The following is a 21,960-nucleotide window of genomic DNA, read 5'->3' as shown; positions in this document are numbered from 1 at the left end:
CGACTGACATGACTCCATCGACCATGGCGAAACGAGAAACGCCGTCTTCGCCCGCTATTTTCACTCTCACCGTCGACCATCGCCGAAATGAGAAACGATGAATCACGAACGTGCGATTGGTGTTTCTTCTCCTCACCATGAATGATCGAAGATCTGTCTTCTTTTTTTAGTGTAATGTATCTCAGGATCGAAGTACTCGCGGCCATTGTCGAGTGCGACCATCAAACTCGCAAGGATTTTTTTTTGTTTTTATTTTTTCAGATTTTTTGTTTAGTGTAATGTATTTCAGATTTTTTTTTGTTCATTCGTTCCATTTTTTTATTTGTTCATTCGTTTCATTTTTTTCTTTGTTCAATTTTCTTTCGTATTGTTATTTTTTTTTCTTTGTTAATTTTATTTTATTTTCTGTATTTTTTTTTCTCTTTGTTAAGTTGTCTTATTGATTTTTTTTTTCATTAGTTTGTTTCATTCTCTGTATCGATTTGTTGTTGGAAGTTTTTGATTTTTTTGCTATTTTACTGATTTTTTTTTATTTTTCGAATTTAGTTTCGAATTTAGTGGCAAAATGTAAAAAAAAAATTTTTTTGCTAATATTGCTGCGGTTTCTGGCCCAGAACCGCAACAATATTACTTTTATTATTTTTAATTAATAATATTGCTGCGGTTTTGGGCCAAAATCCGCAGCAATATTACGCATGTTAACCAGATAAAAAATTATAATATTGCTGCGGTTTGGCCTAAAAACCGCAGCAATATTTGTAGATATTTCTGCGGTTTAATTGCTGCGCGCCCAAAATCGCAGCAATATGGCACTTTTTAACCGCAGCAAATAGCATTTATTCTACTAGTGGGAGATTTGTGCGAGATTTCTCGAAGATAGCAAGACCCATGATCAATTTAATGAAAAAGGAGTTCAAGTTTGAGTGGAATGAGAAGTGTGAGGAAGCTTTTCAGATCTTGAAGGATCGTTTAACCACCGCACCGGTTTTAACCCTACCTGATGGGAATGAGGGATTTGAGGTATGTAGTGACGATGCTTCGAAAAATGGTTTGGGTTGTGTGTTGCAACAGAATGGTAAGGTAATAGCTTATGCGTCGCGTCAATTGAAACCTTATGAGGCTAATTACCCTACCCATGATTTAGAGTTAGCTGCCATAGTGTTTGCATTGAAGATTTGGAGACATTATCTTTATGGAGCAACTTGTAAGATATTTACAGATCATAAGAGTTTGAAGTACATATTTACTCAAAAAGATTTGAATATGAGGCAAAGAAGATGGCTAGAGTTGATTAAGGATTATGATCTAGATATCCAGTATCATGAGGGGAAAGCAAATGTGGTTGCTGACGCCTTGAGTAGGAAATCGAGTCATAGCTTGAGTACCTTGATAGTCCCTGAGGAGTTGTGTAGAGATATGCAAAGGTTGAATCTAGAAATTTTAAATCATGGGGAAAGTGAGGCTAGACTTAGTAATCTTTCTTTGGGAGTGTCAGTTTTCGATGAGATCATTGAGGGTCAAGTCGGGGATGACATCTAGACAAGATAAGGAGAAAATGAAGCAAGGAAGGAAGTAGACTTCAAGATTCATGATGATGGGAGTCTAAGGTTTAAAGGGAGGTGGTGTGTACCACAGAAGTGCAATGACTTAAGAGACGTCTTATGGACGAAGGGCATAATACTCCGTATTCTGTGCACCCTGGGGGTGACAAGCTGTATAAAGACCTTAAGGTGATCTATTGGTGGCCAACATGAAGCGAGAGGTAGCTGAATATGTTCTAAGTGCTAACCTTCAGAAGTGAAGATAGACCATAAGAGACCCATGGGGAAAGTTCAATCGTTAGAGGTTCCTGGATGGAAGTGGGATTCTATTTCTATGGACTTTGTGACTGCCTTACCCAAAACGAGGAGTGGAAATGATACCATTTGGGTTATTGTGGATAGACTGACCAAGTCCGCATGTTCATACCTATTAAGGAGACATGGAAAAAGAAGCAACTCGCTAAACCTATATCAAGCATGTAGTGAGATTGCATGGAGTTCCAAAGGACATTATCTCGGATCGTGACTCTAGATTTCTATCTAAGTTTGGAAAAAGGTCCAATTAAACCTTGGGACAACATTGAAAATGAGTACGCCTTTCACCCTGCGACCGATGGTCAGACTGAGAGGACTAATCAGACTATGGAGGATATGTTGAGAGCTTGTGCATTGATTTTCAAGGAAGTTGGGAGGACCAATTAGATTTGATTGATTTTCTTACAACAATAGTTACCATGCGAGTATAAAGATGGCACCATTTGAGGCATTATATGGACGGAAGTGTAGAAGTCCCATTTGCTGGAATGACTTTATCGAAAATATAGTTTTGGGGACTGAATTTATTGAGGAGACCGTCAAGAATGTCAAATTGATTCAGGCTCGAATTCAAGCTGCGCAAGATAGGCAGAAAGTTATGCAGATTTAAAACGTCGCGAAGATGAGTTTGCTGTAGGTGATAAAGTATTCTTGAAAGTATCACCCACTAAAGGCGTTATGAGATTTGGGAAAAAGGGCAAGCTAAGTGCTAAATATGTAGGCCCATATGAGATTTTGGAGCGCATTGGGAAAGTAGCTTATAGATTGGCATTGCCAATGGAGTTTGAAAAGATGCATGATGTATTCAATTCCCAACTTAAGCGCTATATCCCTGAGAGCTCATGTGTTAGAGCCTGAAAGATTCAGATAGATAGTAGCCTCACATATGAGGAAAGACCTGTCAAGATTCTCGACAGGAAAGTGCGTAGTACGCGCAACAAGGATGTTCATATTGTCAAAGTTCTTTGGTCTAACCACGAGTCAGAAGAGGCAACGTGGGAAGCCGAAGAGGATATGAAGAAAAAGTATCCACATCTATTCCTTGAGGTGAGTTACGAGGGCGTAACTCGTTTTCTTTAAGGGGGTAGAATGCGATAAATTTCGCGCTTTTGTCTATTTTTATGAGATTTTCATGCATATGTATGCCTATGTGGGCAATTTGCACATGTTAGTGCAAAAGAAGTAGAGTCTCCGCATAAGAAAAGTGTTCATAAGTAACACAAGTGTTTTAAAAATGGGAAAGTGCACGAGAGGCACTACCTTTCTTCAAAAGTTTTCGAAATTTGAGTTCAAATTTTGAAAGTACGAGGGTTTTGGTTAAGTTTCGGGACGAAACTTCTTTTAAGGGGGTAGACTGTAATCCCCCACAATTTTAAAGGATTTTCATAAATATATTAAAGTATTTATGTAGTTATATTTAAATCCAAATGAGTTTGGAAAATGATTTGACTTTTAAAAAGGGTTGACTATTTTAAAAGTCAACTAAAAATATTTTTCATAGCTTAATAAAATTGTAATGTTTTAATTAAGCATGTTTTAATAAGAGTTTAATATTAAAAGCATATTTGAAAAGAAAGCTTAATGGAATCGAAAGCCCAAAAGTGATAAAAAGGGAAAGGATATTTGATGACTAAAGTCCTAATGAGCCCATCTTATTAGTCATCAAATTTTATTATTAAAATCTCTTTTCCTAAGCCCAAAAGGAAAGCCTCTATTTAAATATCCTAAAAACTCAAATTTTACCCTACACACTTTATTTCTCTCTCCTCCTTCCACGTGATCTCTCTCTCTCACAAGGCACACTTTCTCTCTCCTCTTTGTGCGTGTTCATATTTTTCTCTCAAAAATTGTTTCTTCTTCTTCATGTAACGTTTCTTGTTGAATAAGAAACGTCACAAATCTTTTCAAGAACCAAGTATTGCGCCCGGTCTCTGTTTGCTGCGCACTGCCGCCGGCCCTTCCTTCCTCCTTGTTGTGGTTGTTTTTTTCTTTTCTTCTTCTCTAAGATTCCATTAAAGTATTAGTTTTTATATTATTTTATTATTTATTTAGCATGTTTATGATTTAAATTATTTTATATGCAAAAATATTTCGGCTATCATATGTATATTAAATAAATTTCAGATTTATTATATTAAGTTATTTTCAGTTTTTATTAATGAAAGTTATAGTTTTTAGGGTTTTTAATCACTAGAAACTATATTATAAATATAATATGAGATTTGGTTAGCATATAATTTTATATGTATTAAATATATTTTCAGAAGATTTATAAAATTTTATAATGCTGTAATTTCAGAAAATATGTATTTAAGGTTTTAAATATTTTTAATCACTAGAATAGTTGTACTATACTAGGGATTAAAAATAACGAAAGTTTGTACGTAAAAACGATTTTAAAACACGTTTAAGGGTTTGGGCGTTTTTAAAGTTGCTGTAAATTTTTAGTTCAAGGTATTTATTCATTATTTTTTTTTCTAGGCGGAGAATTCGTAGTGGAGACTTTTAGAGCGTAAAAGTGGCCTACAGATTTGTTTATACAAGGTACGTACATGTCTACGTGCTATATGTTAGAAACATGCTCTAAGGATGTTTTATTTATTAGTATCATGTATAGGACTCTGTTGTTCATATATGTGATTTGCTGGAATTGTTTTACATGTTATTTACTTGTGTGCTACATGTAAACTAGAAGTTTATGAGATATAATGTTTGTATGGAAGTTTGATGCAAGCAGATAAGTCAGTTTATGTATTAATTCGTGAGTGAATTAATGTAAGTAAGATTGAATCATGTGTACATAGATTCTTGAGTATTATTTATTTATCTTATAAGAACCGTGGATCTTATTTGGTAAGTAAAGTTATACCTATATAAAGGTAAAGTTTATGTTGGCTAGGTTCAACAAGTAAGTTGGTAAAGTTAAAAAGAAGTAAAGGAGTCTTGATTGATAAGTTGTGATCACTTGTTAATCTAAAGATAAAAAGGAATTTTGTTATGATTCTGTGATTATAAATTGTGTGTTATTTGCTTGTTGTGGTTTCAACACAGTAATAAAATATATTCAACGTAAAGTGAAACGAGAATAAGTTATAGACTTTAGACTGGTGCACGTCTAGAGTTGGACATAAGGGTTGGGGTTATGGTGAGCGTGCCATAGCTTTTCTAGGATGGTTGATCACCATCCTCTTTTATTTCAAAGGTTCCTCGATATCGCAGGTCACTCTGAAATGCGGAGTCGCGCCCCATTTCATCTTTAGTAGCAAGACAACTCGTCCTAATAACTATTCCATTTAAGTGTTAAAAAGTTAGTTTAAGTTTAGTTCAGTAGAGTTGTCTGCAGATTATTATTTACTTATATAATTATTATTCCTGCAAGTTATATTTTGTAGTATCATGTTTAGGATTATTTATGTCTGATATGTAGTACTCAGCTTTGCTGATTACGTGCTTGTCTGTGTTTGTGATCATGGCTTTGCCTATTGATCCTGTGGTGATCCTTCGGGGGAGCAGAGTTGAGACACATTGACATTACAGGTTCGAAGATGCATATCATTGGGGAATCTGGAATGGAGAGGCTCTTGTATTATTAGACATTTAAGTTGTTTTTTCCTAGGAGTTATGTTTTCAGACAATAGTTTTAAGTTGGTGTGTTTAGTTCTGACAATTGTTTTTGGTTTCATAAGTTTTAATAAAGTTGGTTTTTAATAAGTTGTTTTCCGCTGCAAAATTCTGAGTAAGCCGAAATGTTATCAGACGGGCGATAATGCCTGGGTAATTCTCTAAGGGTTGTTATAAAGGTATTTTCTAGAAAAGAGAATTATCGGGGTGTTACACAATGTCACTGTGAAAAACAAGTACCCATTACATAGGATTGATGACTTGTTTGATCAACTTCAGGGTGCGGGGATGTTCTCCAAAATAGACTTAAGGTCAGGTTACCATCAATTGAGGATTGTTGATCATGATATACCTAAGACTGCCTTCAGGACGAGTTATGGTCACTATGAGTTTACGGTCATGCCTTTCGGGTTATCTAATGCACCTGCAGTTTTCATGGACCTTATGAATAGGATCTTTCGACCCTACCTCGATAAATTTGTCGTTGTGTTCATAGACGATATACTGATCTATTCTAGGAGCAAGGAGGAACATGAGGGTCATTTGAGAGTCATTTTACAGACACTTAGGGACAACCAACTATATGCGAAGTTTCAAAGTGTGAATTTTGGTTGGAAAGAGTGTCATTTTGGGTCACTTTGTCTCCAGAGGGGGTGTGTCAGTAGATCCTGCAAAGATCAAAGCCGTGAGTGAATGGCCTACTCCAAAGAATGTCACAGACATAAGAAGTTTCTTGGGTTTAGCCGGTTATTATAGGAGGTTTGTGAAAGACTTCTCCAAAATAGCAAATCCCATGACCAACTTGATGAAGAAGGATTGTATGTTTAACTGGAATGAGGACAGTGAGAAAGCCTTTCAAACGCTCAAAGAGAGGTTAACATCAGCCCCTGTCCTAACCTTGCCTAACGGGAATGAGGGATATGATGTGTATAGTGATGCGTCCAAGAATGGGTTGGGTTATGTTCTTATGCAAAATGGGAAGGTCATAGCTTATGCATCTCGGCAGTTGAAGCCATATGAAGTCAATTACCCAACACACGACCTAGAATTGGCCGCAATAATATTTGCCCTAAAAATCTGGAGACACTACCTTTACGGGGTGACTTGTCGAATCTTCACGGATCACAAAAGCCTCAAATACATCTTCATCCAAAAAGACCTTAATATGAGATAGCGCAGATGGTTAGAGCTCATCAAAGACTATGACTTAGACATCCAGTACCATGAGGGTAAAGCAAACGTCGTTGCTGATGCGTTAAGTCGCAAGTCTAGCCATAGCCTGAATACATTAGTAGTTGCCGACAAGCTTTGTGATTACAACGACCTTGATATTGGTATGTTATCGTTCATACTTAACTTTCTTTAATTTCATATATTAGTAAATTTTTTTATATGTGTAAATTGGTTTATATGTGCAAATATGTATATATGTATCGTTGAATTAAGATTAGATGTAAAATGCTTTATTGTTCAAAACCTATCTATATATGCATCATCATCATATCATATGCCTAGATACTCGTTCGAGACTTACTCATTAGGAGTAAGTCTTGAATAGTCCCCGGTTTGGGACTGTTCTTAGATGTTTAATCTCACTTAGGTGGTGAATGTATGTCTTTATTTCGATTCTATAGAGGAAAATCTTGGCTCGTCGTTTCCCTACTTTTGTTCTCTGGGTACATATGTAGATATAAGTAACTATATATCTACATCGTGTACTTGGAGAACTGTAGGGAAATGCTGCCGGTTTTTCCGTAGAATCGAAAAGAAGACATACATTCACTAGTGAGATTAGACATCTAAGGATGGGTTAGGTTGGAGTGATAAGGACCCTTGGAAAGCATGCCTAATTTCATTGAATGTATATCGTTCATATATAAACTATAATCATGTAGATAAGTTCGTTATTGACATGAGGTACTTGTTGCTTGTGTGTAATTAGAGGCTGTGATTGAAATGAATCGTGCATGGATGTATGGTAGTCGTGACACGAGTGAATTCGTGGATGGGTATTTGAATTTTGTGATGCTGCATTAAGTCATCAGGCTGCAACGGGAACTGAGGGGTTTTATTGTCCTTGTGTTGATTGTGGCAATGTGGGATGGTTAGTAACATTGGGTGCTGAGGGAGCATATCTTTGTCGTGGGTTTAGGCAAGACTACCATGTATGGGTTTGGCACGGTGAGGAGGGTATATATGATGGTGGGAATGCGTTGTTAACGATGTGCATGAAAGAGGTGAATTTGATGTCATTGAGAATGACAAGAACCTCGAGGACGAATATGAGAATATTGAGGATGATGATGATGATGATGGGGACCATATCGAGGAGATGATGGAGGGGTGTGGATGATCATGCTGGGAAACGGCCTCGTATGTTTGAGTGCATGGACGAGGCGTCTCGGAAACCGTTGTATCCCGGTTGTACGAGGTACACCAAGCTGACGGTCGTGATAACACTCTTTAACATCAAGACGAAAGCCGGTATAAGTGACTCAGCTTTCACTTCCTTGTTGCAAGCATTTGGTGATATGTTGTCGGACGACCATGAACTACCCAAGTCGAACTACTATGCGAAGAAACTGATGTGTCCCTTCGGTTTGGAGTACCAGAGGATACATGCTTGTCCAAACGATTGTGTGCTATATCGAAATGAATATGCGAAATGGATGAGTGTCCTCGATGTGGGAAGTCGCGTTATAGGCGCGTAGGGGTTGGTGATAAGAAAGGACCTCCAGCAAAGGTGATGTGGTATCTTCCGATTATACAACGATTCAAGCGCATGTTTTCAATCAAGAAAGATGATAAGAACTTGAGGTGGCAGGTAGAAAGAAGGAAAAAGGACGGTTTTCTCAAACATCCGGTTGATGCTCCTGAGTGGAAAGGTATCAATCGTCTGCATAAGACCTTTGTGCGAGGACTGAAATTTGAGGCTTGGCCTATGTACGGGTGGGATGAACCCATTTGGCAATCTTAGTTCTCACCATAGTACATGACCGGTTCTTCTAGTTATTACAACTTGCCTCCTTGGTTGTGCATGAAATGCAAGTACATCATGTTGTTGATTCTTATTTCAGGGCCGAAACAGCCTGGAAACGACATAGATGTCTACCTCCAACCACTTGTTGATGATTTGAGAAAAATGTGGGATGAAGGAGTTTTTGTGTATGATGCACATGCTGATGAGGTTTCACATTGCGTGCCATGCTTTTATACACTCTTAATGACTTTCCGCTTATGGGAACTTATCCGGGTACAAGAACAAAGGGAAGAAAGCATGCCCATTTGCATCGACGACACAGAATCTAAATACATTTCCACTTGTCACAAAGAAGTTTATATGCGGACCCGAAGGTTCCTTCGACGCGACCATCCTTATCGTAATAAGAAGAAGGCATTCGATGGAACAGTTGAGGAAGGGGTTGCTCGTAGGCCATTGACTGGTGTTGAGGTTTCTTATCAGGTCAAGGGTATTGTAATGATATTCGGCAAAGGAGCGGGTGATGGTGGTAAGGGACTTTGGAAAAAGGAGTCTATTATGTGGAAACTTCCATATTGGAAGGATCTAAAGGTTAGACATTGTCTTGATGTCATGCACATAGAGAAAAATGTATGTGACCCAATTCTGGGGACACTTATGAATATTCCACATAAGACAAAGGATAGCAAAGGAGTGCGACTGTACCTGGAAAGTGAGGGGCTTTGACCAGAGCTATGGGCTCAAAAGAGGGACACTAAGAAAAGAAAGAAAAAAGAGAAAGTGTCTGGCAAAGGAAAAGGAAAGGGAAAAAAAGAGGAAATTCAAGAAGGGTCGGTGATGATAGAACTATTTGCCTCCGGCTTGCTACACTCTATCTAGAGCTGAGAAACGGCTTTTTTGCGAGTCTCTGTACAACATTAAGGCTCCATCAGGGTACTCATCGAACATGAAAAGATTTGTTACCTTAGACGGTGAGTTGAAGCTATCGAGTATGAAGTCTCACGATTGTCATGTAATGATGCAAGTATTCTTACCGATTGCAATTCGAGGGATATTGCCGAAACACGTGAGACATACCATAATAGAGTTGTGTTCTTTTTTCAATACTACATGTAGCAAAACGTTATAACCGTCGAAGCTTGATGCTCTCCAGGCTGGCGTGATAGAGACTTTGTGCAAGTTTGAGATGTATTTCCCACCTGCTTTCTTCGACATTATGGTCCATTTGGTTGTACATCTAGTTCGAGAGATTAAGCTATGTGGTCCGGTGTTTTTGAGGTGGTGCTATCCATTTGAGAGACATATGGGCTCTTTGAAAGATAAAGTAAGGAATCCAGCGCAACCAGAAGGAATTATTCAGGGGATTGTGAGTGAAGAGGTCGGTAATTTTGTGGCCGAGTTCTTAAGTAATGTTGATCCTATTGGACTTCCTACATCTCGACACGAGGGCAGACTCGAGGGTAAAGGTACACTTGCTCCAAAATGATTGTACCTCTCGTTGAAATGCGGATACAAGCACACTTATTTGTATTGCAGCATATGGTACAAGTCCATCCCTACTTGGATGAACATATGAAGGAGTTGCGTGATCAGAATCCAGGAAAAGGGGCTAGAGCATTGATGCAGTTGCATAATAAGACGTTTATTGATTGGTTTCATAACAGTTAGGGCCTGTTCTCCCCAGCTTATTTTCAGTTCAGTTTAGTTTAGTTTAGTTCAGTTCAGTTCATCTCCAATCAGTTCAGTTCAGCTCCAATCAGTTATGTTCAGTTCAGTTCAGTTCAGCTCCATTCTTTTATAACCATTTTGTTAAATATTATTATTATGTTGGTATAATTTATTTTACTAATTACTCTTACTCTTATTATTATAATTGTTATTATTATTATTATTGTTATTATTATTATTTATTTTTATATCATTACTATTAAGTATTATTATTATTATTATTATTATTATTATTATTATTATTATTATTGTTTCTATATATTATTGTTGTTTATTATAGCTTTACTCATTATTTACTATTATTATTAGGAGGAACATGGTTTAGGTCAAAGCACAAATAAACCCACGTTTTTTAGCCTATAAACCAATCAAATCGCATCAAGACGGTTTATGATGTAATTTTCGCGGTCCAACCCAATCATTATTTTTATTACTAAATATTATTACATTATTAAATCTAATTATTAAAATAGTAATATTAATTTACTTCTTAGATATTATTGTTATTATATATCATCATCAAGTATTAATATATTAATACAAATAATATAAAATAATTATTATTAATTATCATTATTATCATTAATTATTATTATTATTATTAATTTATGATTATTAATATTATATATTTATAACTATTATTTAAAAATATCCAAAATACTATTATTATTATTCATTATTATTACTTATCATTATAATTATTATTTAATATTCATATTATTATTGTTTAAATATTATTTATATATTTATTACATTCAATTTAATTCAATTCAATTCAATTCAATTCAATTCAGTTCAGTTCAGTTCAGCTCCAATCAGTTCAGTTCAGTTCAATTCAGCTGTTTACTTCAAGTAGCGGTTTTACTTAAGTAGAAAAAAAAAATCTTGCGTGCCGTCCTACATGGACGGTACGCAGGAATTTTTTTTTTGGCATATTTTTGGAATTAAAACCCACTTTTACATTATTTAAGGAAAAAATTCAAACATACTACCTCCGTTTCAAATTAATAGTTACACTTACACTTTTCACGCATGCCGATGCACTACTTTGAGCCTTTATATCTCTAACTTTGTATTTGTAAAAAAATATAAAAAGTCGATATTTAAAACTACATATCAAGATGAATCAAACAAGACCCCACATGACTATATTTTCTCTTAACCATAACTCACAAATGATAGTCAAAGGGAAATTTGTGAATAGTGTCAAAAGTGAAAGTGTAACTATTAATATGAAACGGAGGTAGTATATCTTTGGCGAAATTTTCTTATAATAGATATACACGTAGGGCCTGTTCTCCCCAGCTTATTTTCAGTTCAATTCAGTTCAGTTCAGATCAGTTCAGTTCAGCTCTTGACAATACTTTTACTCTCACATATCACTATTCATTTCAGTTCAATTAAGTTCAGTTCAGATCAGATCAATTCAGTTCAGTTCAGTTCAATTCAGTTTAATTCAGTTCAATTATTTTATGCCGAAGAGAACATGTCCGTAGATTGAATTAGATTATTGGTGCACGTGAAAATATTTAGAAATGGTATTAAAGTAAAGTTTTTTTTTAAGCAAAAACAAAGTTTTGTTGCAGGAATGTCAGACAGTGCAGTAGTGGGCACACAACCACCACAAGGTCCACAACTCCCTCCCTCAAACGTCTTCCTCTCTCCGCCTCTTTATATTTATTTATTCATTTATCGTTCGTCCCTAGTATTACCTACATCTCCGGTACTTTCTCTTTCTTCTCACTGTAACACTCTTTCAATTCTATATTATATCCTCGATTTTATGTCGTTATATTCCTTGTAATGTAATTCTGTTTTCTGAACCAACTGCTTCCCTAAGTCTCTTGACTAAGCATCTACAAAAATCAAAGGGCACCATTATCTGTAGTTGGCTATTCAGCACCACAGTTATTTCTGATTAGGGAAAAACGAAGTCTACAAGAATAATATAATATACTCTACTTACTTCAGGAATTCTATATCTTGATGACAAATATCTGTTGTGATCTTGAGGTGGATGTCAATGGTGAAGGTGGTTTCATGGTGGATAAGGTAATCTTTCTAATTTCTTATCTTTAGCTTTATTATTTTTTCTTAATTGTATTTTAATTACTTTTTGGGGTGTTTTGGTTTAAGATTTATCTAATTATAAGATTTGCTCTGATTTTGCCGTTTCGTAAAGGTAGTTATTTTCAGCTAGATGGGTTTTTTCATTTCAGCAATTCTGTCATTCCTCCCCTTAGATTTACTACTGTTTCTTGTAATTAAACAATTTAGTTCAGTTTTCTTATGACATTTAAGCTTTTTAGCTCAATTTCGGCGCTTCCAGTTCAATTCACTGTGATACTTCAGTTGTTTAACTACACCAACGGTCCATTTGGTAGACGATCTTAAATAGTTGTAACAAAAATGAAATTATATGTAATTTACAAGAGGATAATCTGTATCTCATTACTGTCATGTATGATTAATTGTAACGTTATATCTGTTGTAAAATTTTAGCTCGCTTTTTAAATAATTCAAACATTTAATATTTTGGCCGTTCCAAACTAAATGCAACCTTATTTTATTTGCCACTTTCGCTAGTCTATCTCTCTTCATCACATTGTTTTTTCTTTCTAAATCTCTCTATCTTCCTTCCCTTCTTAATCTTTGTCCTTCCCTACGTTTTATTTATTTCTTTCTGTGTTGGATTTATTTTGGAACAGAGGATGTATACATTTCAAAGTTCACTAGTTTACCGTTTGGTTCATATGATTCTGCTATGAGGTATGGGTTTAGAATGTATGAGGTATGGGTTTAGAATGAGCAAAACTCATACCTAGTGTTTGTTTACAAAATTAAAAATTTAAAACTAATACCTCAAACCTATAAGGTATTAGGTTTAGAAATCCAAAGGGATAGGTAGATATGGCTCATACCATTACCTCAAGGTATCAAATAGAAGAAAAAAAAAATCCATTCCCAAATCTCAAATAAAACCAAACACATTGTATTAAGTATCAAGTTTTAAACCTATACCACCTTGATTTCATTTCTGATTCCAAACCCATACCACTATATGAACCAAACGCTCCCTAAAAGATTTGGAATCTATTCAAGTGCATATTGCATTCCCTAACCTTTCATTTTCAATGCGGCTATGCATTTCGCTTTCAAAAATTTGTTGTATAAGCTGTCCGTCATTGAATATTCACCAATACTGCAGTGTTGTGGGACCGAATGTCATCAATATTATTCCCTCTTCTGTACGGTAGTTTTCAAACTACTAATAAAAGCTTAAATGTTGATGGCTTTGTTTGTTCTTTTCACTACTTTTGAGAGATAGATTATTGCCAAAAAAAACAAAGAGAGAGATCATTGGTTGTGCTCATTACCTTCATTGCTGTCTCCCTCTTCACGTACCCTCTTCTATAGGACAATTAACACGCACCTTCTTTAGTATGCACAAGATTTATGATGTATAACGAGTAATGACCTTTCGCTATTGCTTTTTAAGATCAGTGTCACACTAAAATTTTAATTCTAGGTTGTTAGTTGTAGGTTTTTGGACCAGTAATTTGGGGTTGCAGAATTGAACCGGCACTCTTTCGTTTAATTTTAGTGGCCCAGTGGAAATATAGATTCTTTTTGGGGTGTCAACTGACACTCTTTGCCTCAATGTAGGTTCCCCGCTCTTTAAGTCCCTTTTAGACTGCAGGTGGTGTATAAACTTCATTTTTTCGGTAGTCGAAATGCTGGTTCCTGTGAAATTCTTTCTAGGATTTCTACATCATACTCTTATATTGTGTGTTTATCTCATCTAATCACATGTCACAAAAACTTTGGTGTTGCAGAAACTTATATGTTACTACTCAGGTAGATTAAGCCGATTATTTGGCAAATCTGTATCTACAAAGAGCACATTTAAAGTGATATTTCATGATTTTCCTGGAGGAGCAGAAATATTTGAGCTCGTTGCAAGGTTTTGCTACAACAATGGAAGCATTGAAATAAGTCCGGGGCATTTGAGCTTCCTCCATTCTGCAGCTTATTATATGGAAATGACCAAATCTCTGTCTGGGACTGAGAATCTTATAGAGCAGATTGAAAAATCACTTGAAGAGATGACCCATTGGACTTGGTCTGATCTTTTGTTGGTTTTAAAGCAAAACCAAGATTTGTCTACAGATATCAAGACTTCTGGTGTAGTTAAGAAATGCTTAGATAATCTTGTACGGAGGTTGGCATTGGCTGCCGAAACCAGTCCCTGTGAATCTACTTCTTCCCCTGAGAGCTTTGGCTTTCGTGTTTCATGTGATTCACGGAGTACCGAGAGCTTGAAAACAAGCTGCTCTCGAGCAATTTGGTGGTTTGAAGATCTATTGGTTCTAAATGAGAACTTGCTTGAAATGGCAGTCAATTTAATGGTTTGTCGGAAATTGGATCATGGGACCATAAGTAGGTTCCTCTTTCATTACCAGAAATCAAAATTTATTGGTGCTGAATTAGATAAGAAGTGCAGAATAATCGAGATGGTTATCAACAATTTATGTTCTCTCGATCATTTTTCTGTCTCTTACAAGAACTTAATGGGGATTTTAAGAATCTCGCTCAACTTGAACATAAACAAATACATCAGGAGTAGATTAGAATGCATGATTGGTTTGAGAATGGATGAAGCGACATTGGATAATCTCCTCGTTCCATCTCCACTAGGAGTGAACTATTTATATGATGTAAACCTTGTTTTGAGGTTCCTGAAATCATTTCTTGGTAAAGTTACAAATGACCGAATTATCAGAGTAGCCCACTTACTGGACTTGTATTTGGCAGAAGTAGCTCCAGATCCATCTTTAAAACCTTCCATGTTTATTGCACTTGCAACGGCATTGCCCGACTCATCTCGAGACTCTTATGTTGATATGTACCATGCCATGGATATGTACTTGGAGGTATTTGCATTTGATTCCTTGTTAATTGTTATGTTAACATATTATATAGTATGGCAGTTTCTTTTCAACTTTGGCAATAATTGGACTCGATTTATTGTCTGTAGGTCCATACTGATTTATCTGAAGAAGAAACGTTTAAGATTTGTTCTGCATTGAATTACGAGAAGCTCTCACCAGAGGCCTGTGTTCACCTCTCAAAAAACACCAAGTTTCCATCAAGATCCACCGTGCAAGCTCTTCTCTGTCAGCAAACAAAGCTTAAAAGCTTGCTCTACGATGGAAATCACCCGAAATCACTTTTATCATTCCCTTGTAGTTCCAGAAGAAGTGCAGCCGAAAGTCGAAATGATGAATCAAGTGAGCAGATTGTGCTTTATGCTGGAAAACTCGATGTTATGACCGAGAACGAGAATATTAGAGCACATTTACAAGGAATGCAATGCAGAGTGACCGAATTGGAGAAAGTGTGTGAAAAAATGCAAACTCAGGTGGCCAAAATGATGAAATCAAAATCATCCAACAATATTAACGCCAAATCATTGCCTAGACTCTGCTCATAATATCACAGAGAAGTACAGATAATATTGTATTAAAGTTTTAGCACAACCACCAAAATTTCATGTACAGCGTAACAGATCAAATTTCAGTCTTTGAATTTTTTTTCCTCGCCACAGAAATCTTCGTGATACATATCTAGGACATTCTAATACTTCATTTGTATTTTTTTTGAAGAAGAAATTTTTATTAATTGAAGGCCAAACACCATCTACACGAGATATTAAAGAAACACAAGATACAATCAAACAAGGTTAAATCAAATTTGCATTCGAAGAAACTACAATGAACCATAATAGAGTAATACAGCGCAACCCTTTTGTATTTGCAGAATCAAGCAAATGATGAAGTCTATCATTATGACACAGTTTTGTAAGAGCATTGTTGATCGAGCCCTGGTAATCGCATCCGAGATTCCAATACCTTCATGTTAATTCTCGAACTTCAACCAATGAGAACAATTTCTCATATCTAAAAATAAAAAAACCATACTCACATGGAGGAAAGGAGATCTCCACAACAGAGATTAAAAACCTCATAACATGATTTGAAGAAATCTCATAAATAGATGCTAATTTATTCAACAAAACAAGAAAATGAACTAAAAATTGAAAGTAAAAGGGGAAAAGGGGATTACTATGGATGAAATCATCCATGTAAAGGAGGGTAGTGTTTTAGAGAGAAAAGAAAGAGTAGGGAGCGGCTAGGTTATTGTTTTAGTTTTAATAGTCGTTTCATATGATAATACTTTATTTGTACTTCCTCCGTGTCAAATATAATTAAATGCAACAATTGGGATGATACGGACTTCTAAGCAAAATTTCTTAAGGTGAGATTAACAAAAAGTAATAACATATTGGTATGTTAATAAGGAGAGAGAAAGTGGGGCCAACTCTAACCACCACCACCGAGGCACTACCAGCAACCACTCAGCGCCCCCCTCCCCACCCCTGCCAGCCCGCAGCCCCCACACTCGTGCTCCTAACCCTCGCATCCCATCAGTCTCCCACCCTCTCCTACCCCGCGCTCCTAACCCCCACATACCAACAGGCCCCCCACCCTCCCCCACCCTTGTGCACCCCTCCATTCGATTTCGGACCTCGAACCCCATCCCTCGTACCCCCTTCGATATCCAACCTCGAACCCCACCCTGGCGACCCTTCCTGATGTGTCCACCACCACCCATCATCGGAGGGATGAGGGTTTCATGGTGAGTGGCTGATTTTATAGTGGTTAGGGTTTGAGTTCGTGGTTTGATGGTGGTTTTGTGGTGGATGAACGGTTCCATGGTGGTTAGGATTCTCATCTTGGTGGTTTTATGGCTTATGGGATGGTGGTTGGGTTGTGCGGTGGTGATTTCGTGGTGTTTCGGTGTTAGGTTGTGATTTCGTGGTTTTGTGTAGTGGTGGTTTTTTGGTGGTTGGGTTGTGCTGTGGTGGTTTCGTGGTATTTGGGTTGTGGTTTTGTGGTTGTTGCGATGGGTTGGTGGTGGTTGGTTGGTGGTCATGTGAGGTGGTGCTGGTGAAACGAGGTGGTGGTAAGGTGGTGCTGGTGAAAGTAGGTGGTGGTTTGGTGGTCGCGGTGGAAAAAGGGTGGTCAATGTTGGTTAAGGTGGGTGTTGGAGATAGAGAGAGGGTGAAGTTTTGGTTGATTAATGTTGGTTAGGTTAGGTTAAGGGGCACTTAATTAGTTTTAGTAAGGGTATATGTGTAATTTCACACTCAAAATCTTTACCAAAAGTAGAAAGAAGGAAAGTGTTGCATTTAATTTAAAACATCTGTGTTTAGAAGCTGTTGCATTTAATTTGATACGGATGAAGTATTTTATATATTACTCCATTAATTTTTTTAATCTATCCTTTTTTGTTTAGACACATAATTGTGTCTCCCCTTAAGGGTCCAATGATAAAATATACTGCGGTATTAGTTGACACTAGCCAATGGAGAAGCAGTCCGAATAACCAAGCCATATGTGTTTTGAAATAATATTATAAGAGTCCACTTAATTATCCATAATGATTAATTGCAAATTAAACCCATAAAATATTTTATGTCCATTTTTAAAGCCCAATTGGATATGTATTGTTTTAATAAATATTTTCATAAATTTTTTTGATTACTTTTAGAACATAAATCAGATTTTCAACCCGTAAAATTTGATCTCCTGATTTTTAGGGATAAAAATGGCATCTTAAAAGCACGCGTAGAATAAAAAAGCGAATATTCCGGATTATGCACCAGACGCGTCGGCTGCGCTCAACGCGCCACGTACGTCCAACACATTGGCCAGATCGCGTCAGGCACGCCAATAAGCGCTTGACACGTGTACTTGTGACTCACACAGAGTCGTGCGCCTGGCACAAGTCTTGTGTGAGACGCAAGATACTTCTTTATCTTTTCAAAAATGCGTCTCCACATGTAGAGTTTTAACTAGGTGGACCACGTCAGTGCGCCAATATGCGCCTGACGTGTGTCTTTGCGCCTGCCATATAGGCCTGCACTTGGCGCAGGGCTTGCGTGGAGCGCACACGTTTATTTGCCTATAAATACGGGCTGATTTCCCGAATCAGAAGCAACTTCGAATTATATTATTTTTGCAAACATAAATTCTTTCGAATACTCCGAAATAGACTTCGAATACTTAAAACACTCAAGCACTTTCAATCTTTTTAATCAATTCTTATTCCTACTCATACTATATTCCTGGTTCCAAGATTGCTTAGCATGACTTAAGGTCGTTACGCTCTCCGGTCTAAACTGCATAGGTATAAGCCTGAAGATCCTTGAGATATTTTATTTTATTGAAGTTACTAACCGTTTCTCGTCATGATGTAGATTTTTAATTAATAATCACGTCTCTTTGTAAATTTTAACCCCTTTTTCTTTTATTTCTGTATACTTATAATATTCATGTTATTATATAATTGTTCTATGCATGCCTGATTTCAATATTTATCACCTTATATTTATTGTTATTCAAGACCTAAATAAATGTTCTAACTAAATCAGATAATATGGTCAGCCTGTTAGGAACCCAGTAATCTGATTGTTAAATAACATGTTACTAAAAATTAGTCTTTTATGTGTTTCTTGAACAGACTTAGACTAAATATTTTTAGGGTGTATTAAAACATTATATGATTATTCTTTGGTATAAAGTCTGTTATGTATCGATATTTAGTAGAGGCCAATAATGGGCAACATAGTTCCTAACTATGTTGTACCCTCACCTCTGGACTCAATTTTTGGTTGCTGATCATCTATGAAGTCATGACGGGGAAATCTACATTGGATAAGTCCCTAAAATGTCCTTTCCATTTCAATATCCAATTAGGTTTATGAGTCTTCCTTTAAAGAATTGTTGGCGACTTCAAAAATAATTTTTTAATAAAACCTTAACAATGGGGTAGTCAAATAAATGCGCTCATATCACGTGTAGGAATTAAAGGAATTGAAAATTCCACGCCTACAATTTGACGACTTCACTGGGGAGGATTTTATTTTTTTTTAAAAAAATCAGTGGGATAAACTTGAAAATACGATTCATTCTTATTTTATGCCTTTGAGTGATATACTATTTTGCATATGGATGGCTATTGTTCAACCACCATAAGGACAATCTACCTTGCCTCATTAACACATGTTCTATGTGTGAGGTCACCACCGTGGGGTTTGCGCTTTGTCCTTCCAAAAAGCTTCCTGAGCGATAGTGTTGGATCTTAGTCATAAGCAAACCTACCCAACCATGGCATTGTTCTCTTATTCCTGACTTGAGACTGGAGTGTGTCTTACACTTGGCCACCTCTTTAAGCAGGGGTACGAAGCGTGGGATTAACCTCTTAGTTATGGACCCTTTGAACCTTAATCTAAACCTGACCAATAGTTGAATGTAGAACTGAAGTTAGGTTGAGAACTTCTGCATCCATGTTATTTGACATTTATGTGTGATTGCAATCCTTGTCTAATCATATTTTATTCACATATTAATATGCATTGTGTTTTAAAAAAATGCAAATCGTGTCTAAAAACGATCGTCGTTTTTGCCCGAACATTCGTCAATTTACCAATTTGCATGCCGCAAAATAAAGCGTCAAATGCATTAAGTTGTGCCTGGCGCAAGGCTCATGCGCCAGACGCAGATCCCGCATGCATTTGCTACGTGACACGTAGTCTTTTCGTCCCATGCAAATTGGTCTTTTGAACACTGTTTGCGTCAATTGGTGCGTCTTAAATTTAGTGCCTCCTAAACTATCAATATAATTGGTGTGTCGGTCTTTGCATCCTGTAATTATACCAAATTTATCAAGACATCGCCTAAACGAGGGTGGGCTCAACATGCTAGACGCATGAGGATGCGCCTGACGCGGTGGTCCTGCTTCAGACACACCACACGATGCCACACACAGATTTGCTACGTGGCGTATTGTTGTGCATCTCTCGATTTTCCGTCACTTTAGGCAATGTGGTGATCAATTCCGTGTGATATACGTGTATTTGAGTCATTGACTTTTCAAAATATCTCATGTCTAACTTCACCTAAAAAAAAAAGAATCTTAGTTTTCTTTTGGAGTTATATCATCATTAGGTCTCATCTAGGTATATGGTTCTGTTTTGTTTTTTTTTTTTTTTTGAGAAAGTCGGATATTCCTATCCTCCCAACCACTTACCCATCACTTTTTTCCTTTTATTTTCTTTCTTTCAAAAAAAAAAATACAACAATTATTTTTTCTTTCCTATTTTTCTATAAACTGCATTTTCACTAGTAGAAAAAGGTCAATTTGCATCGCCCCATTTGCGTCGCATAAACACGGAAACGACGCAGAAATACTATTTGCGTCGCACTCAATGAAAAGTGCGACGCACAACATGGGTCCAGATCATAAAAAGAAAATTTGCGTCAAACAGTTTGAAGCACGCGACACAAATGATCAAACAATGTGCGTCGCACGTGCCCAAGTGTGCGACGTAAATTATTATTTTGCATCGGACCCGAAGCCCATGCAACGCACATTAGTTGGGCCGCCCTCTTAACCTAAAACTTCACTCTATCTCTTAACCTAAAAATTCAATCAGTTGGACGCACATCTTCCAGCCGCTTCTTTCTCTCTCTCCCTCTCTCTCTCTCTCTCTCCCCCTCTCTCTCTTTCACTAGAAGTTCGTTCGCTTCAGTTTTACAAGTTCGTTCGCTTCAGTTTTACAAGTTCGTTCGAAGTAGATCATCGAAAGCACCGATGAAATCACCGATGAAGTTCGTTCGAAGTTCGTTCGCATTTCATTTTTTCTTTGGCACCGATGGAAATAGATCATCTCATCATCGAAAGCACCGATGAAATCGATCAGGTTTCTTTCTTTTTCTTTATTTTTCTTTGTTTAATCGTTTCATTTCGTGTTTTCAGATCTTAAATTTTCGTTTATTTTTCAGATCTAGTCCGATGAAGGTTCTTCCACCACTCGCATTTCACGTCCTCTTAATTTATTACTCCCCTTCTGCACTTCTTCTTCCTCTGTAAGCGAGAAAAAAGATCTAATTTTTTCCTTCGTTTTTTTCATTTTTACATTGTTTAGATCTAATTTTTTCATTTTTTCATTGTCTTCGAGTTTTATACTTCTGAAATTATTTTCTTCTGTTATTTTACTTTTTAGATCTGATTTTTTATTGACTTGTTTTTTCTTACTTTCATTTGCAGATCTGTTTTTCTTGGTTTCTCTGGAAGTTTTCTTCGTCAGAAATGGAAGGAAATTGATAGAATTTTGCGTCTTTATACTCTAGATCTCTGATTTTTTATATTACTTTGTGTTCGAGTTGTAAATTATAGAATTTTGGTGGTTTAATGTTTTGTGTTGGACTTGTAAATTATAAAATTATTGAATTTTGCGTCTTTCTGAAATTTCTACTCTACTCTAGATCTGCGTTTCGATTTCAATCTTCTACTCTTCTACTGTTCGAGAATCATCTTTGCAGTATATTGTAGGTCTAAAAATTTTTTTTTTTTATTAAAATAGTAATTTGCGTCGCACATAGCCCGAGGTGCGACGCAAATCACTAATGTGCGTCGCACCCTAGGCAATGTGCGACGCACATTACCCTCTGCACTACTCTAAATTGGGTTGGGATAGCCATCTGCGTCGCACCGTATACGAGTGCGACGCAAATAGCTGAACCATCTGCGTCGTTTCCGCATACGACGCAGATCGTTTCCGAGTCATTTGCGTCGAGGGCTTTGGCGTCGCACCACAGTCCGACGCAAATAGGCGCCTCACATCCGACGAAAATTGCCTTTTTTGTA

At 36.7% G+C, this 21,960-nt stretch overlaps 1 protein-coding gene across 2 annotated transcripts; it reads left to right on the top strand.

Moving 5' to 3' along the window:
* Positions 1 to 11,765: 11,765 nt before the first annotated feature.
* Positions 11,766 to 15,879, top strand: LOC104903186 (BTB/POZ domain-containing protein At3g22104). Of its 2 annotated transcripts, none has more exons than XM_010691182.4 (4): positions 11,766 to 11,908; positions 12,157 to 12,237; positions 14,022 to 15,119; positions 15,224 to 15,879. In XM_010691182.4, exons 1-4 carry the CDS (start codon positions 11,774 to 11,776, stop codon positions 15,677 to 15,679), a joined length of 1,770 nt encoding a protein of 589 aa, XP_010689484.3. In that variant the 5' UTR covers positions 11,766 to 11,773; the 3' UTR covers positions 15,680 to 15,879. The 2 variants fall into 2 exon arrangements, with proteins under 2 accessions (XP_010689484.3, XP_019107375.2); XM_019251830.3 differs by having other exon boundaries at positions 11,786 to 11,813.
* The last annotated feature ends 6,081 nt before the right edge of the window (positions 15,880 to 21,960 follow it).

This window comes from Beta vulgaris, chromosome 9 (genome assembly GCF_026745355.1).
Source record: "Beta vulgaris subsp. vulgaris cultivar EL10 chromosome 9, EL10.2, whole genome shotgun sequence".
In the NCBI taxonomy this organism is placed as follows: domain Eukaryota; kingdom Viridiplantae; phylum Streptophyta; class Magnoliopsida; order Caryophyllales; family Amaranthaceae; genus Beta; species Beta vulgaris.
This window is presented reverse-complemented; position numbering and strand designations above follow the sequence as displayed.